Source organism: Haliotis cracherodii, unplaced genomic scaffold, assembly GCF_022045235.1.
Source record: "Haliotis cracherodii isolate W230 unplaced genomic scaffold, xgHalCrac1.p SCAF_6, whole genome shotgun sequence".
Taxonomy (NCBI): Eukaryota; Metazoa; Mollusca; class Gastropoda; order Lepetellida; family Haliotidae; genus Haliotis; species Haliotis cracherodii.
The window spans coordinates 62,479,348-62,488,040 of record NW_027266319.1 but is presented as its reverse complement, the minus strand read 5'-3'; the positions used below and the strand labels follow the sequence as shown (position 1 = coordinate 62,488,040).

At 39.1% G+C, this 8,693-nt stretch overlaps 1 protein-coding gene across 1 annotated transcript in view; it reads right to left on the bottom strand.

Annotated features, from left to right (window-relative positions):
- Positions 1-551: 551 nt before the first annotated feature.
- The window catches only part of LOC139444885 (uncharacterized), a 44,305-nt gene continuing 36,163 nt past the window's right edge, over positions 552-8,693 (bottom strand). Inside the window, exon 10 of the mRNA XM_071225890.1 lies at positions 552-6,943. Within this exon, the coding sequence (XP_071081991.1) occupies positions 6,794-6,943 (150 nt within the window). The 3' untranslated portion in view covers positions 552-6,793. The remainder of the gene's footprint in view (positions 6,944-8,693) is intronic.

Genomic DNA, 8,693 nt, shown 5'->3' with positions numbered 1-8,693 from the left:
ACAGTGTCATATCAATCACCGGGTCAGTGTTAGCCTTGGTCGTCTGCTGTGGTCATACCTCGACAGTGTCATATCAATCACTGGGTCAGTGTTAGCCTTGGTCGTCTGCTGTGGTCATACCTCGACAGTGTCATATCAATCACTGGCTGAGTGTTAGCCTTGGTCGTGTGCTGTAGTCATTCCTTGACATTGTCATATCAATCACTGGTTGAGTGTTAGCCTTGGTCGTCTGCTGTTGTCATACCTCAACAGTGTCATATCAATCACTGGTTGAGTGTTAGCCTTGGTCGTCTGCTGTAGTCATACCTTGACAGTGTCATATCAATCACTGGTTGAGTGTTAGATATATCAGCTGATCCAAAGAATGACAGTCTTTGAATATCATAAAAATGTTATACCCTGTCTGTCATTCCATGGCACAGAGTGTTAACTTTCATTATTCATGAAAGAAACATTCAAAGTAGGTGAATGTGGCATTGGAGTAACACTTTGTGTTGGTTATTAAAACAAACAAGCATTGTTTTTACTTCACATTTTCTTTATTTCATACAACCAACAATTTATTTCAGATATCATTTCAAGAAAAACATGCTTTGAATATTAATGTTTGTTTCGACTACCGAACATTCATTTTTTAGGCAAAAAGCCATTAAAGATGATATAAAAAAAAGCATTCTCTACTTTCACTTTAAAAGAAATCTAAACTTGTTTCTTACCCTACTCCATTTTTTAACATTTTGGGGAAATCAAAAATATATTTGAAATGGGAAGTTATACTTTTTTCTTTTTTTCGACCTAGCAAAGCCGTAACATGATATTTGTACATGTTTGGACCTGATGAGTTGAATTTTGGGGCCCCAAATCGGCAAAGCAGAAAACAAAAAAAGTCTGTCCCTTGAACTGACAACCATGGATTCTAACCACACACACACTGCATCATAGGATATATCATGATTCACAAAAATAAGTCCCCAAAATAATGGAACATTACATCAAAAGAATATTTCACAACCCAGTGTATATTATTTCATAATGTGAAACCCATGTGTAGTTAATGAGATGAAATGATGACAAAATGAAACTAGAACAGATCGTGGCTTCGACATATATAACATGTAATGCTGAAGTCATGTGTCTAGGACATGCAGATGTACCATCAAGAAGTCATCTTTGGTTGTGTGCAAGGCAAAAAGATTTAAACAATAGCACAATAGTAACTGTGTGCCATCTTTGGGCTAAGAATAAAGAATTGCGAGGTGTTCCCTTTACAAAACTGCTATGTGCCTTAAACATACAGCAATAGTGGTATGCGACATGTTCACTCAGGACACTATGTAACCGGTATATATGTTTTTGACGAAACAATGATGTATGTATCTATTTCTTCTGTTGTCTGGGATCTTTCTGAAAAAATATTTTCCAAAGAAAAATGAACATGAAATTCCTCAGGTTTTACCCCATAATACAAATTGGACATGCAAGATGTCCTGAAAATGAATGTTTAGTTGAATAAAATATTTATTGTTTTTCAAACCTTCCTACATCAGAAATCATCCAACTATGAATTCTTTTGTTAACATTTGAAAGATATAATGATCTTTGGGACACATCCATTTTTAAACTAAAAATTATATTTGCTGTCTGTCCATTTGTAAGATATCTTTAAAAATCAGGATCCAAATAACAATTATTATTTACCTAGCTCAAGGATGAACCCTAATGTTGATCAATGATTGAGTGAGTTTGGCTTAATGCCTCTTTGAACAGTATTCCAGTTATCAGTTATGTCAAGTGATGCATGTCTCAGACGTTTACCACTTCGGTGAATCCCATGAGCATGGGTATGGTGCTGACAAACCTAGAAACATAATCGGGAAGAATTGGGATTCAAATCCACGATCATAGGACTCTGCCATGCTCAAGGGAAGCAACTGTTCACATTGAATTGTAGTGCCTTAATCGACTGGTCCACCCATGCCCCCGATGATGATAGTAATAGTGATGATGATGATGATGATGATGATGATGATGATGGATTTCATGAATAACACAAGAAAACAAAGGTACCGATTACATCAAACATAAACATACTCTGGTGTAAAATGGATTTCATCATGTGGTGGAATTATGCAACAACAATATCATATAAATCAGATCTAAGTTCTTGTTGTCGCTAAACAAAGATCTGAGGACATCCCATTATCAGTACCGTCAGAACGACCTTTCGCGAACTTTGACCGACCACTGAAGCAACTTACAATCAGCCAATAAGAAAGCAGCTTTCTCGAGCTTTTCGCTCGTTTCAACCTGGCGACTTCCATTTCAGACTATGCTTGAAAAATATGTTGACACAGTTCTCGATTAAAAATTTGAAAACTGAACAAACGAACATTCCGGAATGTCTAGTATATTGTACAATTGTATGGCAGTGCTTCCCATGTACTGTGCAATGCCTCCTTCGTTCAAATGTGTATCCAACAGAAGCGAGAGATACTTTGATGGAATCAGTCATATGGGAATAACCCGTTTTAACATTTTCGAGGTTGCATGATCAGAAAACAAATTCCAACTGTCATTTTCATGATCTGGTAAGCGACACTTCTATTGGTCGGATGAAAGGTCGTTCTGACGTGACCCTTAATGGGATGTCCTCAGATCTTTGTTTAGCAAGGCGAGAACTAAGATCTGATTTTAATGAGATTGTATGCAACGAGGACTTATACACACAGCAGAAAATAACAAAGTACACAGTCTTTCTATAGATAAAATGGACAAAATAACATAAATATTCTTCACATTTTGTTCACTTCAAAGAAGCTAAAATGACAAGAAACAAATATATATAGTCTATTAATATATGACAGTAAAATATAAGTAACATGTTACAATAAGGAACTTTTAATAAACACAGTACAAGTTACTTTTTTCTCAACTCAAACAAATTATTTCCTTCATCAACGCTAAGGAACAAATTTGAATGAGAGTTGTTTTTTTTAAGTAAAGGTTACTAAGCAACCTGTGCAAATGCACTATCAATCACATATGTTAAAAAACACTCAGTGACTGTAAACTTTAGCGCCAACATTTTATCCATACACAAGGTACAGCGTCTGCAAAATCTCTGCATTTTAACCACTTATAAATAATTTGATTGAAATATAATTTCTTATTATCTTGCTATTATTTAATACATATTTTTATCATGTACTGGATAGTGTTATCGATGCAATAAACCAATCTAAACTTGGTATCACAATGTGATTAATATGCAAATGAGCGCCCCACGGGAACTACATTTCGTAAGCTCCCACGAGTCAAGGCAAGCCCTACTTGCTCAATAAACAGTTACCTGACACTGGTAATATTCATAGACAGGTGGTTTTCATCGTGCAGATGTTTCTGTACTCAAACATGACTTCAAATTATTTTTCGAATTTAGTAATTAAGGTGGTTCACTCTTGTATTCGTACATGTTTTACGAAAGACACTCAATTGACTGAAATATTGTCGTAAGGGCAATTTTAAACAACCCCTTCATACAACGATTATTTTAAGGATGACATGCGATAAAGAGATTATCATCCTTGTGTGTTTCTGCATCAGTCATATTCATAAATATCATCAGGAATACAAGATATGGATTATACAACTTGTATTCCTGATATAGGATGGAAACACACTTGCTTAATGATATCTAAATTGGTCATTGTACTAAGAAAGGTTTACTTAGCTGTAAGCAGCCTGAACAACAGCTGAATATAAAATATCCATAATCAGGGCACATGTCCACAGTTGACCAAATTTATCCTCATAGAGCATGTACATGAACTAACATCCTCTTGGTTGAGATCATCATGACCCACACCTTTCAAAACACGACAAAAAGTGTTTTTTCAGTGATGTTGTTCATTGAACCATATAAGCAATCTGTGCCAAAAGCTCTTGAATATATCTCTAAGTTGTGTTTAGTGGTGTCATATGAAGTCTTATAGCTCAGCTTACAAGACCAAACAGTTTTTTACAAAACTCGGGCTTCTGATTTGTGATTTAAACTCGCAGAAGTCTTTCAAATACTCTAAAGTCGAAAATTATTTTGACCACTAGGCAGTCAGAGTATCCAGTGCACAGAAATTAAAGTATAAATACAACATAAAACCAAGAAGCGGTGAAATATGAAAAATCTATATAAAGATATGAATTGGAAATGTTGGAAAATTTATACAATAATTCACAAAAAGTGGAAGTCAGAAATACAAATATGCTGAATGTGAGGTGAAGACCCTCCGACTCTGGGCTACCCAGGAAACAATACAATCTGGACCCCGTCCCACAAACCAATCTTAGCGCTAAGATGATCGTAACCCCCATACTTTAACATAGGCTAACGGTAGTCATAGCGCTAAGATCGCATTGTGGAACGGGGCCCTGCACATTTACAGTGGACCACAGTGACCTCCGTCGTGCACGGACCAGTGGACCACAGTGACCTCCGTCGTGCGCGGACCAGTGGACCACAGTGACCTCTGTCATGCACGGACCAGTGGACCACAGTGACCTCCAACATGCACGGACCAGTGCACCACAGTGACCTCTGTCATGCACGGCCCAGTGGACCACAGTGACCTCCGTCATGCACGGACCAGTGGACCACAGTGACCTCCGTCATGCACGGCCCAGTGGACCACAGTGACCTCTGTCATGCACGGACCAGTGGACCACAGTGACCTCCGTCATGCACGGCCCAGTGGACCACAGTGACCTCCGTCATGCACGGACCAGTGGACCACAGTGACCTCCGTCATGCACGGCCCAGTGGACCACAGTGACCTCCGTCGTGCACGGACCAGTGGATCTACAGAGGAAGACTTGTATGGAAGGAATGATGGGGAGACCGTGGAATGATGAGAACAATATAATTTACACACTGATACCAATATTTACATATCTTATATACAAAATATTTTCATGCGATAACAGTTTGGGAGAACATAGAGGAATATTCACACAAATATTAAATATGAAACTTGAAGTTCAGGAATAAGAAAAAAAACCTGGAGGTCCTTTGCCCAATACCAGTATATTCAGGGCCCCATTCCTCAAAGCGATCTTAGCGTGGCGATGATCGTAAGCCTATGTTAAGGTATGGGACTTACAATCACCTTAGTGCTAAGATTGCAATGAAATTATTTTCCTAAAGGAACCTGCCCAGTATCAGAGCATATCAGTATCTTCAGGTTTTCAAGAATAGGGAATATATAAAATTATTGCCCAATGTCAGAGAAAACATGTGATCTCACCCGTCTTTTATGCTCAATATTACTACATGTAGGTTTCATCGTGGTCAAATGTTCAGTGAGTGGGACCTCAGAAGCATGTGACACCATGAATCAATGTGGTCAGTCCTTTAACCTAAATACCCACAGTCTACACCAGTACTTCAATGGGACGAATAACCCATGAATTTGTGTGTAATTGTCCAAATTCCTTGATGCAGTAATGGTTCTTGTCTTGCCATTAATCTTGTGTTATTCTGCCACACATCAATAGTGAGTGAGTGAGTGAGTATGGTTTTACGCCGCTTTTAACAATATTCCAACAATATCACGGCGGGGGACACCAGAAATGGGCTTCACACATTGTACCCATGTCGGGAATCGAACCCGGGTCTTCGGTGTACGAGGTAACACTTTAACCACTAGGCTACCCGACCACCCCCACAAAAACTAAATATTTTAGGCCTTAATCATAAGAAATAACTGATAAAATTTTCATAACTTGTCACACACCACACTGAGAGATGGTTTTGATATTTTTGGACACCTCCCTTTTAATAAAACTGGTTCCTCCTTTGCCAGGACATTTTACAGACAGATATTTTATGCGCTCTTCCTACAGTTTTCTGAGATCTCTGAAAATGGATTCATTACTTCATAAACTTTTGATCTTTTTTGTAGACAATATTTACTGTTACCAACATATCTATACATTGACAACACACCTGCTAAATATAATTTGCAATACCAAAGAATCTCCAACGCCAACCACAACCTACAGGATCAGCTGGTTTCTCCCCTTTGTGCAGATATTCATCCATGTAGATGCTGAAACCACGACCTCGCATTCATCTCTTCACAAACCCATAGTGAAAACATGCACCTGATGCATTCACTTCTGTTCCCACACACATCCTTCCTAATCAACCCACAACACAGAATATCTGTAGTGTTTCAACATATCTCAAACCATTTCCCAAACTGTGTCTAAGTCTGAGGATTTTAAACTGTCCACAGATATTTGTAATCATCCTATCAACCAATGCATGTTCAGCTGTCAGTTGTTCCTTCACAAATATGCTCTGATTCCAACTTGTCAGTCGTACCTATTCCTTTCTTTATGCTTTGACCCTGTTCCGCAGAGCAATCTTAGCGCAAAGATGATCGTAACTCCCATCCTATAACACAGAGCAATCTTAGCACAAAGACTTATGCTAACCACAGCACTAAGATTGCTTTGACCCTGTTCCACAGAGTAATCTTAGCGCAAAGATAATCACAACTCCCATATTATAACAAAGACTTATGCTAACCACAGAACTAAGCGGACCTGGTCCCTGTTCCACAGTGTGACATTACCGCTAAGACAATGATAACTCACACATTTCAACAATAACTTAAATAGTTGTAGTGCTACGATCGCTTTGCAGAACGATGCCCTGGTCTCCACATGCGCAGCCACGCCGTGACGTAACTACAAAATTGTTGACAGCGGCGCTAAACCCAACTCACTCACTCACTCAATTCTGTCTTTCTTGCTGCTCTTCCAATTGCTCTAGTCGACGAAGTTGCTGGCCGGCTCTGCGGGCGGCTTCCTTGTTGCCGAGTTTCTCCTCCATGTCCTTCAGGTAGAAGTAGAACGCCTTTTGGTAGGGTTCCACCTTGATGCCCTGCAGACAATATCAAAAATGCTCTTAGCAATAATCCAGCTATAGTACAGCGGGTGGACACCAGAAATGGACTTCAAATGTGTCGGAACTGAAACCTGGCTTTCATTGTAACGCGCGAACACCTTAACCACCAAGATACCTTACTGACCCCTCATCCATATCAACCAGAAGATATATTGCCGGAGTAATTTGCCGCTTTTCAAAGAAAGCAGCAATTCATATTACAGTAGAACACGGATATAACGAACACGGATATAGCGAACAAACGGATACAACGACATGTTAAAAAATCCCCGATTTATCTCCTATATAATATCATATAAAATTTACGGAAATAACGAACTCTCTACAGCGAACTAACGGCTTCAGCGAACTGATATCTGATCACCGACAAGCCCATCTATCACTAATTAGTGACGTGTATAGCGAACTGAGAAATCTCACTCAGTGTCAAGTGTCACTGACAATTGGCTGTACGCAATCAGCGGCGAATCAACACAATGGCGGCGAATATCGGTGACGGATCAACCTTGTTAAATGTGTACATAAAATAGCCTATTCTCAAACTTGCAACTTGCATAGATTATGGAAAGAAAACTATCAATAATAAAATCTTAACTTTTCCAGGGAAAACTCTTCCTTCTTTCATACATTGGGGTTTACGTGCACATGTTAAAAGTGTTCCAAATATGAGGAGAAAAACAGTTAAGGAAGGTGACATCGTGAGACCAAATCCATGGGATTTAGATTGTAGTACCAAAGACTTGTTTCTGTAGCACAAAAAGGTCATTTAGATAGAATTTGAAATGTTGGGGCATAGGGAAAGGTCTTATTAACAAGAAAACATAGTGATCCATATCCCCCACCATCTCTGCATTTTTAGTACAACTAAGTGAGTAAGTACATATATATATCCAAGATGGCGGACGTTTCCAAGCGAAAACTTGTATAACGAACAACGGATTTAACGAACAACGGATTGAACGAACTGATTTCTCTGGTCCCTTGTAGTTCGGACCCGTGAAGATTCCAGGGTAGAATAGGTCTTCAGCAACCCATGCTTGCCGTAAAAGGTGACTATGCTTGTCGTAAAAGGCGACTGACGGGATCGGGTGGTCAGACTCGCTGACTTGGTTGATGCATGCCATCGATCCCAATTGCGTGGATCGATGCTCATGATATCAATCAGTGGATTGTCTGGTCCAGACTCCACTATTTTACAGACCGCCGTCATACGGCTGGAATATTGCTGAGTGCGGCGTTAAACAACAAACAAACCAACCAACCAACATGTAGACTGGTCTGTTTTCTTGGCACCCAAGGCAACAGAGTCAACTGATGTGACTTCAGCTTCCACACTTACACCCACTTTCATGTGGAGGGTAAAGCACATCGGAGGATTTTTATGATATTTAAAACCTGCGTCCACAGGATAATTTTCATCCCAAGGATAAGGGTTTTAAATATCATAAAAACCGATGAGGAAGTGTGCTTAAACCAAAAATAACAACTTTACACATTTGTCAACATTTTTATGTTTCCAGCATACTTTCAAAGAACCTGAGGAAATGGGCGAAAAATATTTGTTGCTGGCATACGGTTCTTTTGAAACAATGTTCTAAAAAGCATGTTTGATCCTGGGAAATATAAAGAAAATGTTTTAAATTTCATTGCATGTTACAACCTGAATGGAAGTTGTATCAATAAAATCCCCTCAATGTTATAACACAGTATATAGCAAACATGCCTG